Below are 27,148 nucleotides of genomic sequence, written 5' to 3'. Positions count from 1 at the left end.
CCAGAAGGCCTGAGCCCAGCCACCCTGCGTCCCTCCTCGGCCCTCCCTTTTGATCCTGACCGGCATCCTTGATGAGGTTCCTGGCCTTGCTTTCCGAGAAGGACGACATCTCATAGAAGTGGTAGTTCTCCTTGGAGTGCGTGAAGCTGTGGAAGGAGACGGACTGCAAGTAGACAACCAGGACCGACAGGTCTGGACACAGGATGGGCTTGGATTTCTGGAGGAGACAGTGCAAAGGTGGATGGACGTGAAGCCTTGGCAGTCTGAAAGGGACAAAGCTAATGGCCAGCCCCGCTAAGCCTGTGCCCACTGGCCCCGCTGCATTCTCCCTCCCGCCTCACCTGCTCGGACACGGGAGGGGCCCCAGGATCGCAAACAGCAGCCTGGGCCTCACTCTGACAACAGACAGCAGGACAAAACGACGGGCACAGCGCAGCCTGGGGGCGGGAGTGGGAATAAAGGCCTCAGTGTCTAGTGCTGGGCTCCATCTGCACCTCTGGGCTCAGGCGAGTGCACTACGTCACTTCCTGGGCAGCAGGTTTCAAAGTTGTTCCTCTTTTTCAACAGAGAGGCATCGGCCTTCCTACCTCTCTTCTTTTAGAACAACCAAATGATAATCCAGTCAAAACCAATTGAGACAGATAAATCAAGCTATGCAGAATAGTGAGGAGGTCACACCCAGGTGAACATGAGAGTCCCAGAGGGCATCTGGATTTGTCTCCTGAATTCTCAGTTCCCATCCCTGACACTGCAGCAGGAAAGACACCACAGAGTGAGCTAAGCCAGCAGTCAGCTGCGTGAGCCAAGCAGGTGCACCAGGGGGAGCGCTGCCGGCTCCCACCACTGCCGCCTGTCCTCCCTCTACCCCCCTCCCCACGGGGAGGCCAGCCCCCACCACCTGCACAGCCTGCCCACCCCAAAGCTCCTCCCCATCCTCTTCCTCCTAGGCTATCTCTGGTCTCTTCCTCAAATGCCCACTTTTCCAAGAAATTTTCTCTAATTAAACCCATGGTAGTGGCAGTCACAGCAGTCATTCACCTATCCCTTACTTAATACAATAAAGCTGCGCACACACACACCCATCCATTTCACAAACTGGAGACCGAGGAGTACCAAGATAGCTCAGGAATCACCCAGGGGACCCAGGAGAGAGCCAAATGGGTGCTTCAACGAAGATGGTTCTGCATTTACCTATTTTGTTTAGTGAGCTTCCAATATGTAAGATTGCACCTAGCCAGCGCCGTGGCTCAACAGGCTAATCCTCCGCCTTGCAGTGCCAGCACAGCGGGTTCTAGTCCCAGTCGGGACACCAGATTCTGTCCCGGTTGCCCCTCTTCCAGGCCAGCTCTCTGCTGTGGCCCGGGAGTGCAGTGGAGGATGGCCCAAGAGCTTGGGCCCTGCACCCGCATGGGAGACCAGGATAAGCACCTGGCTCCTGCCATCACATCAGTGCGGTGCACCAGCCGCAGTGCGTCGGCCGCGGCGGCCATTGGAGGGTGAACCAACGGCAAAGGAAGACCTTTCTCTCTGTCTCTCTCTCACTGTCCACTCTGCCTGTCAAAAAAAAAGATTGCACCTATAGGGAAGGCTTTCATGGCCCCCAAAGTTGGAAAGCCACTGCGCTACGTCTCGATACATCAATATAATCCAGTTCATATAATATACAGTGACTCCATGCATGCATGCTTCCACCTGTCAGTGGAAGGAAGGGTCACTATGCCCCTGGCCCTCCACCTGCCTGGATCTAACCTCACTGCCGGCTCCCACTCAGCACACCCACTCCCAACCTACCTTCTTCCCCTTCCTGTTCTTCTTTGGGGGCAGCTCAGTCTCAGAGAGGTAGTTGGTCTCCAGCTCCAACCCCTGCCCTGTCTCCAGCACACTCTCTGCCTCTTCCTTGTCCTCAAGTTCCTCCTCCGGTGTCAACTTCTTCCCCTTCACCAGGATCTTCCCTCGAAGGTCCTAGGGAACAAAAGCAAAGGGGCCCTCTTGGGGGGTCCTGCAGGTCCCAGGGTTCTCAAAGGCAGAGGACGCGAGCATCAGGTGTTTCCCTGGGAAGAGATCTGCTGCCTGATAGACACATCAGGGGTTTGTTGGTTTATTTATTTAGCTTAAATGTTAATACATTTATTAGAAAGGTAGAGTTACAGACAGAGAGGTCTTCCATCTGCAGGTTCACTCCCCAGTTGGCCGCAACGGCTGGAGCTGCACTGATCCAAAGCCAGGAGCCTAGAGCTTCTTCTGGGTCTCCCACATGGGTGCCAGGGCCCTAGGACTTGGGCCATCTTCTCCTGCTTTCCCAGGCCATAGCAGAGAGCTAGATTGGAAGTGGAGCAGACAGGACTTGAACCAGTGTCCATATGGGATTCTGGCACTGCAGGCAGCGGCATTACCCACTACGCCACAACCCTGGCTCCTATTTATTTACTATTTCAAAGTCAAAGACACAGATCTTCCATCTGGGGGTTCATTCTGCAAATCATACCCCGTGGGATTCCCTTATTGTTAAATAAAGCTATAACATCTCTGTCCACAGAGAAAACAAATAATGTGGGTCCCTACCTCATATTTGACACACCAAAAACTTCTTTAGGAGATTGTGTGTGTGGTGCAGCAGGTTAAGCCGCTGCCTGCGATGCCAGCAGCCCATGTGAGTGCTGGTTGGAGTCCTGGCTGCTCCACTTCTGATCCAGCTCCCTGCTAACGCACCTGGGAAAGCAGCGGAAGCTGTTCCCAGTACGTGGGTCCCTGCACCTACATGGGAGATCTAGAGGAAGTTCCTGGCCCAGCACCAGCTGTTGTAGCCATTTGGGGAGTGAACTAGCAGATGGAAGATCTCTCTTTGTCTCTCTGTCTCTCCCTGTCTCTCCTTCTCTAACTCTGCCTTTCAAATAAATAAATAAATCTTAAACAAAACAAATTTTTACAGGTAGGGGCAAACATTTGGTGCAGTGGTTAAATCGCCATCTGGGGGTGCCAACGTCCTGTATCAGAGTTCCTGGATTCATGTCTCAGTTGTGCTTCTGATTTCAGCATCCCTCTAACACATGTCCTGGGAGGCAGCATGGGGGCTCAGGTACCAGGGTCCCTGCCACCCATGCGGAAAACCTGGCTTTGGCCTGGCCCAACCCCAGCTATTGCAGGCGCTTGAGGAGTGGGAAAGCAGATATGAGATCTTTCTCTCTGTGTCCCTGTCTCTGTCTCTCTGCTTCTTGAATATATCAAAATTTTAAAAGTTTTAAATATTAAAAAAACACATATATAAACAACATAAGGGTATACTAAGAAAATACAGAATCATCCTGAGTAATCTCATGTTGGAAAGGCCTTTAGAAATATGATATGGGGCCAGTGCTGTGGCGTAGTAGGTAAAGCTGCCGCCTGCAGTGCCGGCATCCCATTTGGGCGCCGGTTCATGTCCCAGCTGCTCCACTTTCAATCCTGCTCTCTGCTATAGCCTGGGAAAGCAGTAGAAGATGGCCCAAGTGCTTGGGCCCCTGCACCTGCGTGGGAGACACGGAAGAAGCTCCTGGCTCCTGGCTTTGGATCAGTGCAGCTCCAGCCATTGTGGCCAACTGGGGAGTGAACCAGCAGATGGAAGACCTCTCTCTCTCTCTCTCTCTCTCTCTCTCTCTCTCTCTCTCATTCTCTCTCTGTGTAACTCTTTCAAATAAATAAATAATAAAATAATGATAATAAAAGAAACATGATACAAAAACTTGGAACATGGGGTGGGCGTTTGGTGCTGCTTGGGTTGCTTGTATCTGACTTTGGAGCGCCTGGCCTGAGGCCTGGCTCTGCTCCTGATCCCGGCTTCCTGCTACTGCGCACCCTGGGAGGCAGCAGGTGATGGCTCAAGTGCTTGCGTCCCTGCCAGCCATGTGGGAGACACGGATGGAGTTCTTAGTTCCTGGCTTTGACCCAGCCCTGGCTACCGCGAACATCTGGAAAGTGAATCAGCAGATTGGAAATTTTCCTCTATTGTGTCTTTCTCTCTCTCTCTGCATTTCAAATAAATAAATAAAAATGGAAACTTAGCAGCTAGGAAAACTTGGAAGACAAAAGATCGACAGGGCTGGCACTGTGGCACAGAAGTGACTCCAAAGCTCCACAACATCCGTGAGGAGTGGGAACGGCTGGGCGCTCAGCAACGCTCCGACACTGTGCTTCCCTTGTGGGGCCTCTGAGCCTTCCAATACCCACTACAGATTTTCTATCTGGAACCCCGTGCAGTAATGTTACCGCTGTGCTGGGTCTCATCTAGTAGTAAAAACTCTCACTCAGCACCCAACAACAACCATAACAAAACCCTTGTCTAAGGCAAAAGATGCGGAAAAATAAAAAAAGACATAGACTGCAAAAAACTTTTTCCAAAGCATCAATATCTTTAACATTTAAAGGATGATCATATATCAATAAAAGTAATAAGCCCTAATGAAAGTGGATAAGTAATATTATCAAATAATTCAGAAAATGAAAACACAGACTTTTCTCCTTAAAAAACTGAAACTTTAGGGGTTGGCACTGTGGCACAGCGGGTTTATTCGCTGCCTGCAGTGCCAACATGCCCTATGGGTGCCACTTTGAGTCCCAGCTGCTCCACTTCCTGTCCAGCTCCGTGGTATGCACCTGGGAAAGCAGTGGAAGATGCTGAACCCACACGAGACCCAGATGAAGCTCCTGGCTCCTGTCTTTAGCCTGGCACAGCCCTGGCCAGTTGAGGTCTTTTGGAGAGTGAACCAATGGGTAGAAAATCTCTCTCTCTCTCTCTCTCTCTAACTCTGCCTTTCAAGTAAATAAGTAAATCTTTTTTAAAAAGAAAGTTTTTTCTTCAGCTTGCTACTAGGAGCCATCTCACTACTGGAGTTGTGGGGGCTCACGTCTGTTGACTGCATGCAGTTTTGCTAACTTGGTATTTCGGCCATTAACAACTGAAACGGTCAGAACCCATTTCAAAGAAATAGTGAAGGAACAAAGTTGTGTACACAGGTAAAAGCTCACAACCAACCTAAGTGTCTACCACATGGACAACACATAAATTGTGGCCCACAACACGTAATGAAACACTATAGAGTTATTAAAAACGAAAAATATACATAAGACATCCAGGATATATGTTTAATGTGAAACATAAAAGGTATAGAAGACGCTGGTTAAGCTGCCCATTTCCTGTTTTAGAGTGCCTGGGCTCCACACCTGGCTCCAACTCCTGATTCCAGCTTCCGACCAGTGGGGCCCCTGGAAGGCAGTGGTGAGGGCTCAAGTAATTGGGAGACCTGGGTAGAGTTTCCAGCTCCTGCTTTCAGGCTGACCCACGCTGGGCCATTGTGAGCCTCTGGGGAGTGAGTCCGTGGATGGGACCGCGCTCTCTTCTTTTTTTCTCTCTTTCTGTTTCGCTGTCTCTCTTCCTCTCAGATGAATAACTTTTATAAAAAAGAGTGTATAGGGGATGACCCCATTCATAGTTTGAAAACTATGAAGATGTTTATATAAGCATTTTAAAAGTTCACTGATACAAAGCTGGTGCTGTGTTACAGTAGGCCAAGCCTCCACCTGCACTACAGGCATCCCATATGGGTGCTGGTTCATGTGCTGGCTGCTCCACTTCTGATCCAGCTCCCTGCTAATGACTGGGAAAGCAGCAGAAGATGGTCCAAGTGCTTGGGCCCCTGTATCCACGTGGGAGCTCCTGGCTCCTGGCTTTGGATTGGCCCAACTCATGGCCTGTTGCAGGTATTTGGGGTATAAACCAGTGGATGGAAGACCTCTCTCTGTCTTTCCCTCTCTGTAACTCTGCTTCTCAAGTAAATAATTCAAGTAATTCTCAAGTAAATAAATAAATTTTTAAAGAAAATCACATGGATTTTTTTTTATTTGAAAGGCAGAGTTACAGAGAGGCAGAGGTAGAGAGGTCTTCCATCGATGGTTTACTCCCCAGATGGCTGCAACAGCCAGAGCTGTGCTGATCTAAAGCCAGGAGCCAGGATCTTCCTCCAGGTCTCCCATTCAGGTGCAGGGGCCCAAGGACTTGGGCCATCTTCCACTGCTTCCCCACCATCAGCAGGGAGCTGGATCAGAAGTGAAGCAGCTGGGACTCGAACCAGCACCTATATGGGATGCCAGTGCTGCAGGCCGCAGATTTAACCTGCTGTGCCACAGAACTGGTCCCTATAAACTGAATTGAATGCTCAATTAAACTTTTTTTAAAAAACCCAGGTGTGGGGCTGGCACCATGGCACAGTAGGTTAATCCTCTGCCTGCTGCGCCAGCATCCCATATGGGTGCTGGTTCTAGTCTTGGCTGCTCCTCTTCCAGTCCAGCTCTCTGCTGTGGCCCGGGAAGGCAGTGGAAGATGGCCCAAGTGCTTGGGCCCTGCACCCACCTGGGAGATCCAGAAGAAGCGCCTGGCTCCTGGCTTCAGATTGGCACAGCTCTGGCCGTTGCGGCCCTTTGGGGAGTGAACCAACAGAGGAAAGACCTTTCTCTCTGTCTCTCCTTCTCACTGTCTATAACTCTACCTCTCAAGGAAATAAATAAATAAAAAACTTAAAAAACGTTCCTTATTAAAAAAAAAAAAAAAGGTGTCTCCAAGGACATAAAAGAGGGTCCCATGTGAGGACAGAAAGATGGGAATATGGGGGACGTGGAAGGAGCCCAAGTGGCACAATGTGGCACGGGAGCCGCAGCAGAGCCTGGGCTGCCGGGGCGGGCCCTTACCTCGGGCGAGGGCAGCTCAGTGGGAAGCTGCGTGTCCAGGGCGGTGCTGAGCAGTTGCTCGCCCAGGATCTCGGTCAGGTGGCGCGCCATGCTCTGCTGCTGCTCCCAGCTGCAGTGGTTCTCCAGGGACAAGATGACAGGGTAGTCGGACGTCTGGCGGGGAGCGGAGGGGCTGCTGGGTCCAGGGTTCGCAAGTGTGTGTTGAACCTCCTCCAACACCTGCTCCTACGCCCGCCTCTGTACTCACAAATGAGCACCCTGATTGTTAAACGCCTCCAACACCTGCTGCTACGCATGGCTCAGGGAGACCCTTCTGTGTTCTGGGACCCACCCCCAGAGACACCATCCACATCTATAGGTCACTCTTGGGCTCCGAAGACTCACTCACACGCCACGTCTGACCGTGTAAGGCTCAGAGTGGGAGAGCCGGGCCAGCCCCTGGATTTCACCTCCAGACTCCCACGGGCCCCCTCAGCTGCACTCACCATGGTTTCATCTGTTCCCTTACCCACCCTGTCCCAGGTGGGTGAGAAAATTATTACGAGCAACAGTTACTGCCTGCTAGTGGCTACCTCTGTGACTGTTAGTTCCTGGGAACACATCAGCCACTTATTTCTAAGAAGCCCGTGGTGGCAGCCTGATGCTTTGCAGCTACACCTCTTCCGCACACTCCATGCTATTTGATGTAACCGCCCCGCCGCCCCCGTGCGCCTCCCAGGCCCGGAGCCAGCCAACTCTTGCCTCAGTCCCTCTTGCGTCAGCAGTGTCTCCGGGCTACTACCTGGAAGGCGTACTGTGCTACGGCGGCCAGGACGTCCTTGAACAAGATGCGGGAGGTCAGGGTGTGTCCGTGGTAAACGATGGGCTCCCCGTTGGGTCCGTCCCACACATCCACCTCCACGCAGCGGCAGCCCCGCTTCAGGGCCCTGCAGGAACCCCAGCCCCAGAGGCAGGAGAGGTCAAGGGCTCATCTTCCACAGAGGACCCTCTCACCCTCTCGTCAGCACTTGTCTGTCCAGACCCCCTCGAGCTACGTCTCCACGGGGCTTTTTCTGACCCCAGGACACCGCTGAAGCTCACGCTGATCTTCACCCTACCTGTCCCACCCAACTCACTGCACTTCCTTAGCTGGTCCCACGGCCTGCCTCGTGGTACCTCTGTGTCTGGCAGAACAGCCTCATACGATACCCAGGTGAGGCCCACTCTCGGATGCCTGGTGCCTGATGGTCTCCACCAGGGAAGTTTCACTCACTTTGGAGTAAAAGTTCCATTCATTTTGTGTCTCTTAAAGCGACTACTTCGGTTGCTGGCACTACAGGGGTATCCTGACTATTCCAGTTGATTCATGATCAGTCACTTACTAGCTATGGACACGTGGTTGGCCCCCTGAATCTCCACCACCGTCCCGATGTAAGAGGTACACATAGCAATGCCATCCCTATTTAATAGATGAGAAAACTGAGGCACAGAGAGGTCGGGGAGCTAGGATCTGACCTTGGTGGTCTAAGTCGAGAATCCGTGTTTCTGACTCCTACTGCCTTCCATTTAACATCCAGTTTATCTAGGTTTTCAAAATAAACCTGCTTGGGCCTCTGAGTCCCAAGAGAGTACCATAGCTTGAGAAAGGATGAAATTCCATGTACTCGGAGGGTTTCATTACCGTCCCCTCCTAGTCAGTAGTACCTCCTCCAAGTGAGGAGCGACCCTCAGCTCCCAACACCCCCAACACCTTCTCGATGCTAGTTATGCCCTTCAGTCTCCCACAGAGAGGTCCCCTCCTACGCTGGACCCTCCCAACCACCACGGCACCGGATGTATCCCTCGACGCTGCTCTGGCCGCACAGCTGGTCTCCCACCAGGTAGGTGTTGTGGGAGGAGTTGATGAAGTAGTGGCTCAGGGGCCGGGTCATGTCCTGGTAGATGGGGCGGCAGTCTGGGTTGAAGATGTCCCCATCCTTGGAGCACAGGTAGTTGAGGAAGCCGTCCATGCTCAGCACGTGCCGCAGCTTGCCTAGGGGGTGGGATGTGGAGCAGCTCTGGGGTGGGGGGGGGGCCTCAGCGCACTCACAGCCCCTCCAAGGTTGTACCTTCCAGATGGTGGCCACTCCCCTGCTTTAGAGCCCAGACTTTCCCACCTGGCATTTCTTGTTCCAGTCATTCCCAGCCTCAGAGCACGTTAAGGGGCATCATTCGGTAAGATCACCCCCGGTCCAGTGCTGTCCAATAGAACTTTCTAGCAATGCTCTGTGCCACAGTGTTGTCTGGGATGGCTCTAGTCATGTGCAGCTGTGAGCATTGAAATGTGGCTTATATGACTGAGGAGCTGAATTTTAAATTTTACTTGACTTTAGATCATTTAACTTTAAATAGTCACATGGCGCTCACAGTTACCATCATGGACAGTACTGTCCAGTGTCCAGTCCAAAGTGGTGTTCTTACAGCTGGGAAGCCTAGAGAGAAAGTCAGACTGCTCAGGGACATGGCCAGGGGACCTGTGTTTGCCTCCGTGGGCTCTCTGTAGTGGCCACCACCTGTGGTCTAAGCGTTTCTTGCTACTGTCTGTGCTCTCATTACAGGAGCATTTGCTAGTGTCTCCTTAGACTACACTCTTGATGAGGGAAGGGTCTTCCACAGCCATCGCCCATCTCAGCGTGGACTTCAAACAATAACAGTGATGCCTACCAGCTATTGAGCACTTGCTCTATGCCAAGGACATCACATACAGAGTCTCATTTCATGCCCTCCCTGACCCAGCGAGGTGGCCATGAGATGTTGGGCAACTGACCCCAGGTCTCATAACTAGCAAGTGCAGGGGCTGGGATTGGAAGCCAGGTAGCCAGGTTGTCAGAGCCATGCCCTGCACTGCCAGGCTGTGTGGTGTCACTGAGGGTAATGTCCCCACAGAGGGGCTCCTTTGGGAGGTGGAACAATTCAACTGTCATGCCCAGCTCTTTTATTCCAGGTTTGGCAGGGCCTGGAGATGGTGGAGAGGGGCGGGAAGTTTCCTTTTTGACAGTAGTAACTCACATCACTCATGGCAGCCCACAGGTGGCAGATACTTCGGGTGTGAATTATTTCATTTCATCTCCAGTTATTTTTCAGAATGCATTTCGGAGCAGTTAAGTGACTTGCCCAAGGGTACTCAGTTCATTAGCAAAGCGGAGATCAGTTCTTTTGATTGGTACCACAATCTGATTGTCAGGTGCACGGGGAGGGAATGTCAAGAGTGGTGAGGAGCTGAACACACGTTGTCCTAGTTTGCTACGCAGCTGTGCAGAATCCCACAAACCTGGCAACTCATAAAGCACAGCACAGAGATTTGTTTCTTACAGTTCTGGAGGCCGGCAAGTCCCAGGTCGAGGGGCCCACGTCTGACCATGGTGAAAGGCAAAAGGGCAGGAGAGCATGTGCAAGAGCTGGGGGTGGGGGGTGGGAGAGGGGCTGAACTTAGTTCTCATCAGGGACTCACTTCCATGGTAACCAACGCACTCCTACAATGACAGCACTAATCCAGTCATGAGCGCACAGCTCTCATCGCCGAAGCACCTCTCAAAGGTCTCACCCCAACACTGGTGCTTTGGGCATTAAGTTCTCAACGCGTGACCTTTGGGGGGGCACATTTCATCCATAACATTCTGCTTCTTGCACCCAAAACTCATGTCCTTCTCCCATACAAAATACATTCATTTTATACCAAGAGTCCCAAAGTCGTAATCTTTCCAGCACCAATTCAACAGCCCAGCCAGAGTTTTGTCTGAATGGGATACATGTGAGATTTAAGGCACAATTCATTCCAAGGCAAATTCCTCTCTAGCTGTGAGCCTATGGAATGAACAAGTTACACACTTCCAAATATCATGATGGAGCTGGCATCAGGTAAGCATTCCCATTCCAAAAGGAAGAAATAGGCAAGAAGAATGGGGTAACTGACCCCAAGTAACTCCAACAGGGATAACAACATTCAGTCTTAAAGTTGGACAACAGTCTGCTTTGACTCTGAGCAAACTGGAGTAGGGATTGGGTCCCAAGGCTTCAGGAAGCCCTGCCCCCATGGCTGTGCTGAGCTCAGTCCAGCCAGCAGCTCTCATGGGTGAATCTCATGCCTGCCTACCGCTTCCCCAGGCTGGAGTGATGGAGTCTTGGGTGCTGCCCTACTCTTATGGCCCACCAGGCTTTGCCCTAGCGAGGACTCTCTACAGTGGCCTTGCCTCTGTGACAAGTCTCTCTGCTTAGGCCTCCAGGCTGTCCATGACATCCTTTGGAGTCTAGGTGGAAGCCATGGTCCCCATAGCACTTGCATTCTACACACCTTCAGAACTGGCACTATGTGGACACCACTGAGGCTTATGGCTGGCACCTTCCAGTGGGCTGAGCTTGTACCTTCCAGTGGGCTGAGCCCAATTGAGCCGCGGCTGGGGTAGCTGAAGGGCACTCTACCAGAGTGTAAGAAGCACAGTATCAAGGCAGCTCTGGGCAGCTAATGCCGAGGTCCTGTGGGTGCCTCTTTAGGGACCTTACTTTTAAGATCTAGCTTGCCTTGCAGATCTCTAAAATGCCTTCAGAGTAATTCTCTGTTGTCTTGAATAGAATCTGGCTTCTTCTAGAGTATTCTCTCACAGACACACTTTTTTTTATCCTTTCTATGACCAGACTGAGAGTTTCTCAAATTTTTCCATCCTGCTTCCCTTTTAATTATAAAATCCATTGTTCAATCATTTCTCAATCACAAAACAAGTCTACCGAAGGGGAAGGAGAATTTGAGGACCATGAGCACTTATTTTGGCTGTACTTGTCAACTACTAAATAACCAGTTTCCTTAGGGCACCCCATATGGGCACCGGCTAGAGTCCCAGCTGCCCCACTTCTGATCCAGCTCCCTGCTTATGCGCCTGGGAAAGCAGCAGAGACAGCCCAAGTGCTTGGGTCCTTGCCACCCATGTGGGTGACCTGGATGCAGCCTCTGGCTCCTGGCCTCAGCCTGGCCCAGCCATGTCTGTTGCAGCCATCTGGGGAGTGAACCAGCAGATGGAAGATCTTTCCTCTCTCTCTCTCTCTCTCTCTCTCTCTCTCTCTTCCTGCCCCTGTTTCATTCTATAACTCTGCCATTCATATAAATAAATAAATTTATTTAAAACTAATAATCGGCTTCTTCTTTATCCCCCCTAGCCTCAGGCTGACTACCTTCCTGCTCAGGGGATTAGAGTCTCAAGAAGCACTGGAGGAATTTGGAGAAAGCCTAGGGAGGCACAGAGAGCCAGCATTTAAGCAAACGGGAACCAAAGAAGGGGACCCGGAGGGAAAGGGATCATTTGTAGAGAACAGGCCAAAGCAAGAGGACCAAGGACAAAGCTGCTGTCAGGAAGAATCTCCTGAAAGTGGAGGGTGTGGCACATGAGCACAGAGAGGAGGGGCCCTGTGGAGTCTTCCTCCTGAGAGATTGAGCCTCACAGAGGAGACTCCAGTCGGCGGAGAACGCGGCTCTCCTCTGGGAGAAGTGGTACCGTGCGATGTCTGGGCAGGGGCCAGATATGTACAAGGCTGCTTGTCTGGACTTCTACAGTCATGCCGTGCCCCCACCCATACCCCCAGAGCTGATGCCTTTCCACCCCGTTTCCCTTACCACTGGCTGAAGGCTCATAGCGATCGATGAGTTCCAGGGCAAGGTCAGGGGCGTGGTCTGCTTCTTTCTGGTCTTCTCGAAGGAAATCCACAAATTCCAGCAGGGTCAGCTTCTGCCCATCAGCTGAAAAGTTTTCAAACAGTTCCTGCACTTCAGTACGCTTGGTCAAGGCCTTATAGAACTGTACAAACTCTTCTCCTTCCAGAGTCCCAGACTGAGATGTGTCCGCCGCCTGTAAGAGAGGGTTAGGGGAGCGTGCACAACCCTTTAGTGAGAGATTGTAGGAGGCTGACTAGCCCTGTGAGAGCAATCTTACTGACAACCCAGAGAACTTCCATGAACTCCTGATACTTCGGGTTCATTAAAGAAGCCACTTCGGTAAGTAAAAGACATTTCAGCCATACCATTTGCTAGTAGAGAAAACTTTCAACAGGAATAGTTAAATCTCCCATTGGGTGGTGGGGAGGGGGCAGGCATTTGCCACAGCAGCTAAGATGCTGCTGAAAGTGCTTGCATCCCGTATCAGGCTGCCTGCTTTGGGTCCTGACTCCTTTGCTTCCAATCCAGCCTCCCGCTAATGAGTTCCCTGGGAGGCATCAGATGATGGCCCAAGTGCCTGGGCCCCTACTACCCACATGGGAGACCCAGACGGAGTTCTGGGTTTCTGGCTTTGGCCTGGCCCAGCCTTGGCTGTGGCTGGCATTTGAGGAGTGAACCAGCAAATGAAAGATCTCTATCTCACTCTTTCTCTGTCATGCTGCCTTTCAAGTAGATGAAAATAGATAGGGGCTGGCACTGTGGCACAGTGGGTTAAGCTGCTGCCTGTGAAGCTGGCGTCCCATATGGGCACCAGTTCAAGTCCCTGCTTCTGATCCGGCTCCCTACTGGTGTGCCTGGGAGAACAGCGGAGGATGGCCCAAGTGCTTGGGCCCCTGGACCCACATGGGAGATCTGAGCCAGAGTTCCAGGTCCCTGGATTCAGTCTGGCCCAGCCCCAGCCATTGTGGTCATTTGGAGAGTGGCCTGGTGGATAGAGGATACCTCTCTCTCTCTCTCTCTCTCTCTCTCTCTCTCTCTCTGTGGCTGCCTTTCAGGTAAATGAATGGATCTTTAAAAAAAGAAAAATAAACAAACAGACATTTTTTTTTTTGACAGGCAGAGTGCACAGTGAGAGAGAGAGACAGAGAGAAAGGTCTTCCTTTTTTGCCGTTGGTTCACCCTCCAATGGCCGCCGTGGCCGGCGTGCTGCGGCCAGTGCACTGCACTGATCTGAAGGCAGGAGCCAGGTGCTTCTCCTGGTCTCCCATGGAGTGCAGGGCCCAAGGACTTGGGTCATCCTCCACTGCCTTCCTGGGCCATAGCAGAGAGCTGGCCTGGAAGAGGGGCAACCGGGACAGAATCTGGCACCCCAACCGGGACTAGAACCTGGTGTGCCGGTGCCGCAAGGCAGAGGATTAGCCTACTGAGCCGCGGTGCCAGCCTCAGACATTTTTAAAAATTTCTCCAAAGGTCCCAGAAAGGCCAGAAGGCCCTCCTCCTATTTACTCGCATTCCAGATAGGGCTTTGTGTGAGGCACGTGTGAAACCCTGACCCCGGACAGAGGCCCTCCGTGTCCAACCCAGTAACAGACTGCGAGTTACCATCCATGGGACTATTCCTCATCCTTCCCTACCACAAGAACGAGGGGCAAGAGCCATGCCCTGCACTTCTTACCCAGTCTCCCAGGGTGCTAGGGCTCATGGTAGGAATTCAACAAATGTGTTATTGCCTGGGATCGGGGGGGACTTCTGTGCACCTGAAACTGGGCCTGGCTGGCTCCTGCAGGCCATAGGCAGACAACTCACCTGAAAAAGACCGAAGGCATAGTCTTGGTCCATCTCCACGTTCATCAGGTGCAGTAGCCGCTGAACTTCTTGGAAACTCATTCTCCCGTCCTGGTTTTTGTCTCCACGCTGGAACCAATCACTCAGCCATCCAGGTCTGAGTTAAGGCAAAAGCTGTGTGTGTGTGTCACGTATGTGTGTGTGTAGATGTGTGTGCGTACTCATCCATCCACATCTCTCCCAGTCTCCCCACCATTCTCCATTGTTCTAGAATAATCCCTCCACAGCACAAGTGTCCTGTCATTGCATTGTTCCAGTGCCTGCAGGATCCCCCTGCTGCCTGCAGAAACAAATTCCTGAACCCAGAACTTAACAGCCTCTTCGCTCCTGTGACCTGGGCCAAACCCAGCCTTCTCAATGCTTCGGCCTTGTTCTTCAGCAGACTCGGCAACTCCCTGCTCTCAGATGTCTCCCCGGCTCTTGAGTTTCCTACCTCTGGGCCTGCACTCCTGTTCCCTCACTCGAGCATGCCATTTCCTCTTCTTCTCACGTTCAAATTCTACTCACTTGCAGAGCAGGAGTTTGGCACAGCAGTTAAGGTGCCGCTCTGTATGCTCTCATCCCCTGTCAGGGCCTGGGTTCGAGTCCTGCCTCTGCTTCCAGTTCCAGCTTCCTGCCCATGCGCACCCTGGGAGGCAGCAGGTGATGGCTCAAGTGACTGGGTTCCCGCCACCCACGTGGGAGGCCTGGATGGAGTTGCCAGCTTTGGCAACTGGCCCAACCCTGACTGTTGTGAATATCTGGGGAGTGAACCCACACAAGGAATTTCTCTGCCTCTGTCTCTGTCTCTGTCTCTCCACCTTTCAAATTAAAAAAAAAAAAAAAAAAAACTTTAAAAAAAATACTACTCATTTTCAAGACCCAGTTCCCTTGCTATTTCTTCTCTCCGGTTTTCTCAGAACCCCCTCAGGTAAAGCCAAATATCCTTCCTTTGTTTTTTTTTTTTTATTTTAATTTTTTATTTTTTGACAGGCAGAGTTAGACAGTGAGGGAGAGACAGAGAAAAAGGTCTTCCTTTTCCGTTGGTTCACCCCCCAAATGGCCGCTATGGCCAGCGTTGCACCGATCCGAAGCCAGGAGCCAGATGCTTCTCCTGGTCTCCCGTGTGGGTGCAGGGCCCAAGCACTTGGACCATCCTCCACTGCCTTCCCAGGCCACAGCAGAGAGCTGGACTGGAAGAGAAGCAACCGGGACAGAATCCGGCACCCCAACCGGGACTAGAACCCGGGGTGCCGTGCCGCAGGCAGAGGATTAGCCAAGTGAGCCGCAGCGCCGGCCAATATCCTTCCTTTGAACACATACAAATCACCTAAGGGCCAAAGCACCTCTATGACCTTCATTTGCACAGATCCTCTCCTGTCCCTGAAGTAATAGCTGAGTGATCCTTGTACCCTAAATGCCTGGCACGGGGCCTGATACGTTCTGTTCAATACATGATGCATGAATGGATGAGCCAGGAAGGCCATCTCAGAAACTGGAAGTGAGACCAAACCCCTGAGCCCTGCAGGGCGGCTGCCCACCCTGTGATCAGCCATGCCCTGGGGTCTTCTGTTCCACTCCAGGAGCAGCACCTTGTTTGCTCCTCTGCCCCTTCCCCCATTCCTGGGGGGGGGGGGGGCGGGGTCCTGATTCACATTCAAACTCCACCTGGCCACGTCCCGGCCATCCCTGGGCTCCATTCCTCCTCCTCAGAACTCTGTCCCCCACCGGCCTGGGACACCCCTGCCCCACCATCTGGACCCTTAGGCCTCCTAAGCCCCTCCCCCTTCCCACCTTCTCTGGGGCTGCAGATCTGGCTCTTTCAGTGAGCGCCCCCCCCAACCCCGCCCTGAGCCCACACCCGGACTCTGTCTTGCTGATACTGGTCCAGTCGCTCCTGTTGGTCCATGCTGGTGACAAGGTCCACCAACAGCTGAAGCCCTTGCATCCACACCTGGGCCTCCTCAGCACTGCTGGCCACCACGTCCAGGTTGGAGCGGCGACCATGGAAGACGACGGTGAAGCCCTGCTCCAGCGGAAAGTCCTCGGCTAGGCTGCGCAGCAACTCAGAATCGTGGCCCTTCCGCACCGTCTCCACATCAGAGATGGAAACTGCCGGAGAAGCGGCGGGAGAGGCACTGAGGGAGGCCCACGCGCTGCGGGGGCAGAGGACTGAGGCCGAGCACCCCTCTGTGAAGCCACGGGACGGAGGACCCTCAGCCTCTGCAGGCTGGACCCCAAAAAGCATTAATACAGGGAGACCTCTGCTTTCCTAGACAGCATAGCAAAGGGCATGGAGCAGGAGGTGACAAGACCTGGCTTCCAGCCACCACCTGGCAGTGTGACGCAGACCAACACGATTTAACCCTTCGGTGTTCTCATCATAAATCATGCTGGTCCCCCTCCACGACCAGTCCCGACAGTGAGCACAGGAGGACTGGCAGGGATGACGACTGGAAATCACTGGAAGGCCAGAGCAGTTACACCAAGGCAGTAGATGCCCACACTCAGTTCTTTCTTGCCAGGTCTGAAGGCTTCCTCTTCCCAGATGTCTAGGAGGGGAGCCACAGCGATCCTTCCACTCCTTCCCTCAGCTGGAGGTCGTGTGGGTTGGGAGCTTCGATTACACCCCTCACACAGACTCTTAGATGAATCCTGTGACCAAAGTTTTAGCGGTATTGGAGTTTGGTCGCTAGGGTGCACGCTGCTGTGAGGCATTTGTGCTCATCAACAATACCCATCAGATGGCTAACCGTTCTTCAGTGCCTTCTTGGCTTCAGGTCCCGGGCTAGCTGCTTTACACCTGTCCTCACTGAGTCCCTGTGAGCTACTAGACCGGAAGTGCTTAATCCCCAGTCTGCAGATAAGGGAAGAAACTCCATGAAGTCACTTGTCTAAAGCCATTCAGCTAGAGAGTGGTGGAGCCAGGACTTGAATCCAAGCAGGCTGATGCCTGAGATCATGAATGGAATACAAGACTAAGCTGTGACCCACCCAGTAGGTGCCAGGGCTCTGCTCAGCCCTGCGTACGCACTGATTTAATCCTGACACCAGCCCTCCTGCTAGGATCTCCTTTTAGAGGCTCAGATGGAGCCCCAGGTGGGACAGCACAAGGACACGTTGCCGGAGGGCCCTGGTCCACAGGCTCACTCCCAGCCACCCAGGTCACTCACAGCTGGGTTTAGCGCTGCCACCGGGCTGCCGCATGTGCCAGACTGTCATGCCGTCATTCTGGAGCCTGAAGTGTCTCAGCTTCTTCCAGGTTTTGGACCTCACCTTGCGCATCGTCGTGCCCTCCTGCATCATCAGCAGGTGCTGATTGGTGCACAGTCCTGGGCAGGGGGAGTAGGGGCAGGGTAGCCAGTGGCAATGGTGGAGGGCCCAGGAGGAGCTCTGGAACAGCAGTCTAGCCTCCTCCACTTCCCAGGACTGTCCCCAGGCCCTCCTCCCTTGAGCAGTACTCACGGTCTTGCAGCATGGACAGCATCGCCCAGTGCTCCACCAGCTGCTGCCAGAGTCACCTAAAAGAAAAATCCCAGAAGGAGCAAAGGGCTTAGGGCGAATCCTGGAGCTCCAGGGAAGAGGGGAAGGAACCCAGTGTTCCCAAGTGCTCGCTATGCCTCAGGCACTGCGTCTATAGAGTCTGCAGGTATTTTCACATCTCATTGGGATTTGGTGGCTCGGATAGGCTAAGAAATCTGCCTCAAATTCCATAAGGATGAGAATTTAACCCAGAAAGGTCTGCTCCTGGAGCTTCTGCTACACCCATGGCTGCTGCTTTTCCTCTTTCTTTTTTTCTTTTTTTTTTTTTTTTGAATTTATTTGACAAGTAGAGTTACAGACAGTGAGAGAGAGAGACTGAGAGAAAGGTCTTCCTTCCGTTGTTTCACTCCCCAAATGGCTGCAATGGCCAGAGCTGCGCCGATCCAAAACCAGGAGCCAGGAGTTTCTTTCAGGTCTCCCACGTGGGTGCAGGATTCAAGGGCTTGGACCATCTTCCACTGCTTTCCCAGGCCATGGCAGAGAGCTGGATCAGAAGCGGAGCAGCCGGGACTCAAACCAGCGCCCATATGGGATGCCAGCACTGCAGGCTGGAGCTTTAACCCACTGTGCCACAGCGCTGGCCCCCCATGGCTATATCTAAAAAGGGCTAAACCAGGGCATCCGCCAAACACGCAACACCCCTCAGTCCACTGGGAACCTCACTCCCCACCTTCTCATTGAGAGTTGCCATCTCAGTGGCCACTGCTTTCGGAACCTGGAGTCTCCCCAGCCCCTGGCCCTCTCCAGCTGAAATGATCCCAGCTTCCCTAGCCTAGGAGCTCTTCATGCTCCCGCATAGACCGTCCAGCTCCCAAGAGGCAGGTCACAGCGCTTCTCTTGTCTCTTCTACAACACTTAATTGTCCCCTTCTATCTGCAAAAGGAAAGCCTATTTTATAGTCTTTTCACAACCGTTATTCTCATAGTTTTAATGGATAGATTATGTAACGTGAGTCTCAGAACTGCACTTTCAAGTTCACCCTACCTATTAAAAAGGATACACCCTTTTAAGATACACAGTGTCCAATTAGGACCCGGTTAAGTTGTCCTAGTGGCTGACAAGAAATGCTAGAAGATTTGATATGTGGTTTCTGTTTAGCTCTGCCCCTGTAGACATACTCAACTCTAGAGAGCTGGGGTTCAGCTCCCTAAGCATCTGCATCTCACATCCCAGGGCCTGGGTTCAATTCCTGGTTCTGGCTCCTGGCTCCATCTTCCCACCAATGCAGACCCTGGGAGGCAGCGGTTATGGCTCAGCTAATTGGGCTCCTGTCACCTCCACTGAAGACCCAGATTGACTTCTGAGTGCCTAGCTTTGGCCTGACCCAGCCCTAGTCGATGAGGGTATTTGGGGAGTGAACCTGCTAGATAGGATCATACTCTCTGTCTCTCTTCCACTCAAAAAATTTTTCTTTTAAAATTTAGTTACCTCTTAAAAAAAAAAAAACAGAAAAAGGAAAGAACTCTTGACTAGATCATGCTGAACTGACATACCTACCATGAAACAGAAAACTTGATGCTTTTGCACAAGCAAAGGACCTACACTTGAATAAAAATAGGTTATGCTTGTCAATGAAAAAGTTTAAAATTTTTACAGTGATGATTTAAAAAAAAAACTTTAAAAAATCTGTGAAGCCGGGGTTGGCGCTGTTGTGTATCAGGTAAAGCCACTACCTGCAGCGCCGGCATCCATATTGGCGCTGGTTCAAGACCCGGCTGCTCCACTTCCGATCCAGCTCTCTGCTATGGCCTGGGAAAGCAATAGAAGATGGTCCAAGTCCTTGGGCCCTTGCACCCATGGTAGAGACCCAAAGGAAGCTCCTGGCTTCAGATCGGAGCAGCTCCGGCCATTGTGGCCAATTGGGGAGTGAATCAGTGGATGGAAGACCTCTCTCTCTGCCTCTCTTTCTCTCTCCGTGTAACTCTTTCAAATAAATAAATAAATAAAAATCTGTGAAGCCAATATTTTTAGGTAGTGTTCCAAGCATCATGTAGTCCAACTCTCATTTTATAGAAATTCTAGAAATGGAACTTGGCTGAGGTCAGACAGCAGATTAGATAGAGCTCTCATTAGCGAAGGTGACTAGGTCATCCGGGAGAATCGGAGGGTCACTGCAGACCACAGCACCTAGGAAAGGCTCGGGGACAGCAACGTGTAGGTGCTTGGAAGGAGAGAGGCGGCCTGCGAAGCAGTCTCCGGGAAGGAAGCAGCCCTGTGCCGCTCCCAGGAAGAAAAGGTTTTGCTGACTGAGGCTGAACACACATGCCTGGCTGAAACCTGAGGAAACCTGGGCTGGAAGCTTCCTGAGACAGAGAACTGGTGCTTGTCTTCTAGGATGGGACACACGGGCCTCGCAGAAGCTGCCTGAAGACTGCTTACACAGCGACAGGTCACTCGAATTTCTCAGGCCCTCAGACTCTGGTGGGACCGGGTCAGCCTGGGCTGAAGTCTAAACTCCCTTACCAACATCCTGCCTTCTCCTTCTCTGAACCTGAGCACATGGACCTTGGGCCCAAGGGGAGACAGAATTACTTTCCCTTACACCTGCACAGTGATGGCCTGAAACATAAGAAGCCTGAAAACAGAGTCCACGTGCCTGGGTCCTCTTATTTCAAAGACTGGTCTCAAACTAGATTGGAAAATGATTTTTCCCTCCTTTGTCAAACTCTTCCAATCCCAGGTCTTGGCCTTCTTCTTCCAAACCTGCTCTCATTCCTGAATCTCAATTTTTTTTTTTTTTTTTTACATACAGCAATGATTTATTCTGAAATGCTGCATCTCTATGTTAAACCTGTATCCATCCAGGAAACAGGTGGCCATGAGCAGCGATTTCAGCTGAGAGAGCCCCAGGATGTCAGAGTTGGTCTTCATTTTTATAGAGAAGGGGAGTGGGGACCAGAAAGGTGAACTGGACTGCCAAGAGTCACGTAGTGAGTGCCAGAACTAGAACTAGAACCCAGGTCTCCATGCAACCGGTTCAGAGATTTCAGAAGACGCTGCCCCTTTAAGGGCCTTCCCTAGGGAGCTGGTTGACTCCAGGCTAGGTTTCTGATCATCCTCAATCCCACCAGGCAGCCTTTCTTTTCTTTCTCTTCTCCCTTTCCCCAGCCCATGCCTGACCTAATCCTTCTTCCTCCCCAGCTCACTCCTCTCTCCCGAGTTCCTCTGTCTCCCCTTCTCTCAGATCAACCTCTTTCGGCTCTCCTCTTCTCTTTCTTCTCCTTGTCTCTTGGCCCCGTCACCTCCTCCTGTCGCTTCCCTCTTTTGTCTTCACTAATTCCCAGCAGTTCTGATTCTCATGCCCTTTGATGGTTTGGAGACTCTGCTGCAGGAGGGAGGCCACTTGGGTTTGGACGCTCAGTACCATGTCCCTCTGCTCAGCCTCACTTTGCCCTGTATCCTAGGAAACAGACTAAACAAAGTGCCCAGAGAATTCAAGCTGGAACCTAGGTGATCACTCTGGTGTAGGATGGGGCTGATGGTCACAGCTGATGCAGTTGTGGTGGGGAGAGAAGAACCAAAGGGCTGGGGAGGTGGGGATACTGGCAAGGACACAGAAGATGAGGACTAAGAGATAGGGTCTTAAAAATTAACTCCTAGATACATATTTGGAGATCCTTGCGAATACAGTTTCCTCTAAATACAGATGGGAAAAAGAGACGCAAAAATAAGATGGGAAGTGACCCATGGCTACAAAGCAGGATTTGGCTTTCAACTTCCAATAGACTTCATGTCAACTAGAGATGGACTTCACCAGAATTGCCAATGGCACCAATGACGTCCCAGGGCGCTTTGAAGGGCAAGGAGGGAAAGAATGATTTTACCTGCTCCCTGGCTTCGGAGAAGGATTATGGCTAACCTGGCTCATATAAAATGAGAGAATGGCTCTGGTCTCAGGTCATAGCTCTCAGAACATCAGAGTTTGAAGGCTCTTCTATTTAGTGCATCTAGTTCAGAAGTTCCTGGCAACTTCAATGACCCCTGGAGAGTGTCTTAACAATAAGGATTCCTTGGCCTCTTCCGGAATCTACTAGATCAGATGAGATCCAAAAATATTGATTTTCAACAAGCATACCTGGTACACAGGTAAGTCTGCAAAACCCTAAACTCTCTCCTATCACAGTCTGGAAAGTTGTGGTCCAAAGTCCCATGACTAATTAATGGCAGTCGGGACTGGAGGCAAGTGCTCTTCCCAGCAGTGCACTCTGGTGCACAAAGAAACTTCTCTGGTTCATTGAGCAGGCAAAGGACTAGGCAAAAATTCAAATCCTGGATCTTTCTAAGAAGACCCATGGGTCTTGGCCAGCCCTCACTTGGTAACCCTTAACCACCTGTTAATGAATCTATGCTAAAGGTTTTTCAATTGGCTATTTCAATTCTTCCTCTTCCCTCACTGGAATAGGCTCAGCTCTGAGAAGTGGCTAGGGACAGCTCTCCTGGCCCCAGAGAGCTAAGAGGCTCCTCATAGTAAGCGGTGATTGACACAGCCAGGAGGAATGCTGAGTTCGGGAGGATAAGCTGGGGAGTGCCAGGAGGAGGCAGGGGCCCTGGAGAGCTACTGGGGTGGAGAAGGGAGTGCAGGCTGCAGTTTTATCAGGATAGAGAAGCACGTGGAGGGCAGTCAGAGACTCGGGCAGGACAGAGTCCGGAGCGGAGGCTGGTGAGAGCCTCCAGACCCTTACCGTGGGCAGGCGAGCAGTCCCGTGTCTGAGAGCCAGGCCTCCTGAGCGAGCTCTGCGGTGCTGTCCACTGCGGGGTGAGGAAGCCCAGCCTGGTTCCTGTGCGCCTTTTCTCCTGTGCAGTCACCTGCTTCTCTCCCCTTCCCCTGCAGTTTGCTGCTGACTGGCAGTTAGAGCGAAGGCAAGAGGTAGGGTGGGGAGAAGTGTGAGCGCTCTGCTCAGTCCAGCCCATCCAACTCTTAAAGGCCCAGGACATTGGTCAGTGGGAGCCCGCGGGGGGTGGGGTGGGGTGAGCAGAGGATTAGGGAGACAGAATGTCTTGGCGGATTGGCCAGCATGCATCCAGGCTGCCCTTCATCGCGACAGCCCCCCCTTCGATGACCCCAATCCCGCAGTGTCTTGAGTAGCAGAGTTTCTGGAATCACTGCTTTTCACTCTGCTCAGGCTCTGCAGGCGATAGCTGTGTGTCTGCCCTCATTTTAGCTGGCTCCTTTCCACAGTGTCTATTTCCACCGGCTGGCTCCTAGGTCTCTGCCTCTGAGTCTAGCTCTGTGACACAGTGGAAGGAAGAATGAAAGGATGGGAAAGCAGGAAGATGGGGAGAAAGGGAGGAGAGGAAATGATGACCTTAAGGTGTAGAGGGACCAGTGCTATCTATTTTAGGCACTCGCTAAATAGTGAAGGAAAGCATGTGTGGATGTGTGAAACAAGTCATTTCTTTTTGTAAAAATTTTTGAGACAGCGAGAGCAAGACAGAGAGAGACCTCTCATCTGCTGGTTCTCTTACTAAATGCTTACAATGGCCAGGGGTGGGCTTGGCTGAAGCCAGGAGCTGGAAACTCATGCCGGGTTGCCCTTGTTGGTGGCATGGACCCAAACTACTTGAACCATCACCCCTGTCTCCTGGTGTTTGCATGAGCAGGAACCTGGGCTCAGGAACTGGAAGCAGGTACCAAACCCAGGCACTCTGTTGTGGGACATGGGCATCCCAACTGGTGGCAGAGCTGCGGAGCCAAGTGCTTGCCCTGCTCTTTCTTCACATGCATTCTCCTGACAAGCGCTTCCTCAGGGCTAGGACATACGTGCATGTTTATAAAGGCGTGGAGAGATGAAGCAGACTCCTAGTGTGAGAGTCTGCAGCACAGAGCAGCACCAACAGGCTGGAAAGACACTTGCTTGGCTACGCAGGTCACGTGCTGCTTACCGGGAAAAGACAGCTGAGACAGAAGCAAAGACTGAGCAAAGGGGACCAAGTCTGGAAAGGGATCAGGGACTGGGAAAGGCTTTATTAGACTCTCCCTCACAGTGAGGAACTGAGCCCCTCAGAAATTCAGGCAATGTCCTGGGCTCGCTCGTGGGCACTGCAGAAGACAGCCGGCTGCTCACACTCCCACACACTGTGAGGCGAACCTTACTCTTGTTCTGCCTTGGGAAGACTGTAGGGTATGGCTCTTTCTGCATCGGGATGAGAGTAAGACAGCTGAGGGCACAGGGCACAATCCTGTACTTGGTCTTCTGTGGGATCCTTTTCCAGTGAGGTGTACCTTAACCCTAGGCAGAGGCAACCGTGTGAAACTGTGATTTAAGTGAACGGAGATCTGGCTGCCTCTACCAGCTCCTCCAAATGCCCCCTCAATGACCCAGTGTTTTACCATTAGTGATTATTTATAGCTAAATCTTTTGTTCCATTAAAATAAACCCCTTCTAAGTGATGACCTTAAGTCTGGACAAGTGGTTATTTCCGGTAACAGGAAGTTGTGATGGACGGGCACGCAGCTTGCTTCTGGAGTGGCTAGCCATGTTGTTTCTAGTCCTGAGGGCTAACAGGGTCTTCATGAAAACTAACCTGTATGCTTTCTCTTTTCTTTTTGAGTCTCTGAGTGGCCACGAAAGGCTACATTTTCTCTTTATGTAGGCTTCTGTATCTTGTATTTTATAATAAAAGGGTTTCACATTTTTCCAACTGGTAATTCTTGAAGCCTTAACTTTTTTTTTTTTTTTTTGGACAGAGTGGACAGTGAGAGACAGAGAGAAAGGTCTTCCTTTGCCGTTGGTTCACCCTCCAATGGCCGCCACACCGCGCTGATCCGAAGCCAGGAGCCAGGTGCTTCTTCTGGTCTCCCACACGGGTGCAGGGCCCAAGCACTTGGGCCATCCTCCACTGCACTCCCTGGCCGCAGCAGAGAGCTGGCCTGGAAGAGGGGCAACCGGGACAGAATCCGGCGCCCTGACTGGGACTAGAACCCAGTGTGCCAGCGCCGCAAGGCAGAGGATTAGCCTGTTGAGCCACAGCGCCAGCACCTTAACGGTTTTAAATCATTTCTACCTAGTCTGCACTGAGCATGCCCTGAGAGCAGGTTCTGACAGTGGAAAACAAGTACAAGGGGTGAGGAACCTTGAAAGGAAGGCCACTTGAGGGGAACTGGGAGATTAAGGCCAATTTCAGATTTGATTTTGACGCCATCTCACGTGCTTGTCTTGTTCTCCCATTTTCCCAACATCAGCATCTCACCATTTTCTCCAGGTCAACCTTCAAATTCCACTCCTCTTCTGTACTCCACAATTGTATACCATTTGCCTGTTTCCAGGTCACTATTTGCACCAGCCAATGCTTTCCTTCTGGATGATCTCTAAGGGGTATTATCACTCATCCTGGAGTTTCTGGCAGAGTCCAGATCTCAAATATTCTGCTTCATTGTTCTCATAAACACATCAGTGTTCCCCTGCCCATGTATTCTGAGTTTGGGGGCAGGGACTTGGCGACCTTAACAAGCCCCAAAGAGCGCTTAGAAGGCGCATCCTTAGAAGGCATGCAGAACTCTGATTAGATTCAGGGAAGGAACAGACAGACAGGGCCCCAGGCACAGGAACTGTCCGTGTGGTTTGGTAATTCCTATTTCTGTCCCAATCCTGGCCCTTCCCCCACTGTTGTCTATTATTAAGAGATTCAGAAACCTGATCAGAGCAGCAGCAGCAGCAGAACAACTTTCTGGGAACTGTGCCCAGATAAAGTCTAGAAGCCCTACATTGAAATGAAGCGGCAGCTAGCAAAGTGGGAGACCTAAACCCAGCTCTCATCCTGCTGCCCAGGACTGCCTAGAGCCTCCTCCTGTCGCCCAGGGCCAAGGCCATTGCACTGAAGTCTCTGCTTCTCGAGATGGTCAGGCTGAGAAATCTGAGACCAGTTCCCCAACCTATTCAGTCAGTGATTCCAATTTCTGAAATAAAGCTCATCTTCTTGATGGTCAAGAAAGCAACTCAATATTGGATTCTATTTAAAAATCTTGAGTATGAAGGGGCAGCACTGTGGTGCAGCAGGTTAAGTCACCAACTGCAATATCAGCACCTGTTATAAGGAATGCCAGTTCAAGTCTCAGATGCTCCTTTTTCTCTTAAAAGATTTATTTTAGGTATCTGAAAGACAGGGTTAGAGAGAGGTAGAGAGTTCCATCTGCTGATTCACTTCCCAAGACTGCAACGGCCAGAGCTGAACTGATCCAAAGCTCCCATATGGGTGCAAGGGCCTGAGGACTTGTACCATCCTACACTGCTTTCCCAGGCAGGTTAGCAAGGAACTGGATTAGAAGCAGAGCAGCCAGGACTAGAACCAGCGTCCATATGGGATGCTGGTGCTGCAGGCTGGGGCTTTAACCCACTGGCCCACAGCGCCGGCCCTGCTGCTCCATTTCTAACACAGTTCCCTGCTAATGCACTGGAGAAGACAGCAGAAAATGGCTCCAACACATGGGAGCCTGCTACCCAAGTGAACATCAGGATGGAGTTGAACCTGGCCCACACCTGGCTATTCTGATCATTCAGGGAATCAGTAAGTAGAACTGTCTCTTCCTCTCCCTCTGGCAGCCTTTCAAATAAGTATTTTTCTAAAAAATCATGAATATGAGGCCACATGTACAACTAAGGCAGGATATTTAACACCAAGAGATAAGACAGGCAAACAGTGTCTGGCTCTGTGGTTAGAACAAGAAGGTAAGACTCACGGAGATAGTATCCCTCCATTTATGTCTCTCAAAAATGTTTTTCAATATAAAGGTTCTTTTCTGCACACCTTTTCATGTTTCTAGTCCTTGATTTCTTATGCTATTATAAAACTGTATTTTTAAAAACTTTGTATATTGGATAAACATGTAATTTTTAAATTTTTACTCTTTATTCTGTGACCTTGCTAAATTCATTCAACAATTCTAAGAGTAGGTTCTTTTGGCTCATCTATATAGATACACCATGTTGTCAGCAAGTTTTTCCCTTTGTAATTTTTTTTGTTTTGATCACCCTGGCCACCTGATAAGTGGAGGTATGATAATGAACATCCTGTCTCAGTCCTCATTTTAAGAATGACTTCAATATTTGATTGAGAGGTTTACTGTAGGGTTTATGTTCATATTTTTAGATCATATTAAGAATGTTTTATTCCTGATTTTCAAAGTTTTCTTTTAAAAATATCTAAGCTGTGTGACTTTTATGTGAATTGCATTGACTGGTTCTCATGAATCAATCTTGTGCTTATTTTGTCTGGGAATTTCCATGTATTCATGGAAGAAAATGGTTTTTCTTTCTGGTGATGTTCTTGCCAGGTTTTAGTGGCTGGGTTCTACAACTCCCAAAGTGAATTAGGTAGGATTCATTCCCCTTTTTATTCTCTGGAAGTTTCTATAAGATTGATGACTCTAAGTCAGGAGTAATGTACCTTTCTCTACTTATACTGTTT

General features: G+C 51.2%; 1 protein-coding gene across 10 annotated transcripts in view; it reads right to left on the bottom strand.

The window, feature by feature from the left end:
- The window catches only part of PLCD4 (phospholipase C delta 4), a 32,930-nt gene that overhangs the window by 3,471 nt on the left and 2,311 nt on the right, over nt 1-27,148 (bottom strand). For 4 of the 10 annotated variants that reach the window (XM_062191843.1, XM_062191866.1, XM_062191849.1 and 1 more), the window contains exons 1-8: nt 14,183-14,361; nt 12,338-12,569; nt 8,527-8,728; nt 7,499-7,643; nt 6,718-6,870; nt 1,792-1,962; nt 342-437; nt 61-217 (exon numbers count right to left, since the gene is read on the bottom strand). In XM_062191843.1, coding sequence (XP_062047827.1) covers nt 61-217; nt 342-437; nt 1,792-1,962; nt 6,718-6,870; nt 7,499-7,643; nt 8,527-8,728; nt 12,338-12,569; nt 14,183-14,263 — 1,237 coding nt within the window. In that variant the 5' untranslated portion in view covers nt 14,264-14,361. Of the gene's footprint in view, nt 1-60; nt 218-341; nt 438-1,791; nt 1,963-6,717; nt 6,871-7,498; nt 7,644-8,526; nt 8,729-9,744; nt 10,014-12,337; nt 12,570-14,182; nt 14,362-16,083; nt 16,313-17,373; nt 17,533-17,665; nt 17,722-22,425; nt 22,582-27,148 lie in introns of those variants that run through there. The other 6 variants (XM_062191894.1, XM_062191911.1, XM_062191901.1 and 3 more) reach the window with 4 other exon arrangements.

This window comes from Lepus europaeus, chromosome 1, assembly GCF_033115175.1.
Source record: "Lepus europaeus isolate LE1 chromosome 1, mLepTim1.pri, whole genome shotgun sequence".
NCBI lineage: Eukaryota > Metazoa > Chordata > Mammalia > Lagomorpha > Leporidae > Lepus > Lepus europaeus.
This window is presented reverse-complemented; position numbering and strand designations above follow the sequence as displayed.